The following is a 1,019-nucleotide window of genomic DNA, read 5'->3' on the forward strand; positions in this document are numbered from 1 at the left end:
AATACTCGCTCATTTCGTATCTAGTAAACTTGTCCGATACTACGTGCTTCGCAAGTTAGTCAATAGTTTAGATAGCTTCTCCATATTCATTTATGATATTTTTATTTCGAAGTTACCAAATGAATGTAGATATAGTGTGTAACTATACTCATCTATTATTTACACTCAATCACGTACAGTAACATTTCTTATCTAAATTGATGTGCAAGGATTACGTTTGTTCCGATCGTCCATTTGAAAAGAAGCTCTACCAATCTTCACTATTTTCTTTCACGCACTGATATGCATGTAACATTGCTATGTAAACCTTATTTCTTCAACATTATTATATTCAATCAAAAGTAAAATTATCTAACTTAATAGTTTTAGCTTGGTAAAGCCTTAATTTCAATACAAATACTCCTTTTGTCAATGGTTTACAAAAATAATCATAACTATTGAATTTCAACTACTAAATATAGTAGCATAATTAGGTTTAGTACGGTATAATTTGAGATTGCCAAATAGGAAGGCAATTCCCATTATGGTTATGATAAACCAGCTCTTCTATCAAGTGTACCATAAAATATAGAGTATCTATCGTAATAGAAACTATGATTATTGTGAACATCTGTTGGTTTCCAGTAGCCTTTAAAAATAGATTGTAAGAATGTAACAGCTCTATTTTGCATAAACCTAGGTCGCTAATAACGTCGATTTAAGATATAAGTCAATCAACATACGTGTTGCTCTGATGAGTTTAGTTACGTGGTCCCAAGCTGATCAAATGCTGGTTACAACAGATGGCTCTGCTACTTTAACTAGGTTCGCTAATTACTCAAATTTGGTTTTGAAGAAATCAAATCCGTATGACAACGCACAATTACTTACAGGCATTAATCTCGCTAATAAAGCTGGTAAGTCTAGTGTCTTCAGTGATATTAATGATAGCTAAGGATTAAATAATCTTAATTATGGCAAAATTATGTTTTAAACGATAAAATACTTACAGTATTACAACCTACTGCCTCTTGAAGAAA

General features: G+C 31.4%; 1 protein-coding gene across 1 annotated transcript; it reads left to right on the forward strand.

The window, feature by feature from the left end:
* Positions 1-679: 679 nt before the first annotated feature.
* On the forward strand, positions 680-877 carry TRIADDRAFT_9730 (uncharacterized protein; the record flags this gene model as incomplete). The annotated part of the gene is made up of 1 exon (XM_002118807.1): positions 680-877. A coding segment is annotated over one exon (198 nt), but the record flags the coding sequence as incomplete, so codon positions are not given.
* Between the last annotated feature and the right edge of the window lie 142 nt (positions 878-1,019).

The sequence above is a fragment of the Trichoplax adhaerens genome, genomic scaffold, assembly GCF_000150275.1.
Source record: "Trichoplax adhaerens TRIADscaffold_1463 genomic scaffold, whole genome shotgun sequence".
NCBI lineage: Eukaryota > Metazoa > Placozoa > Uniplacotomia > Trichoplacea > Trichoplacidae > Trichoplax > Trichoplax adhaerens.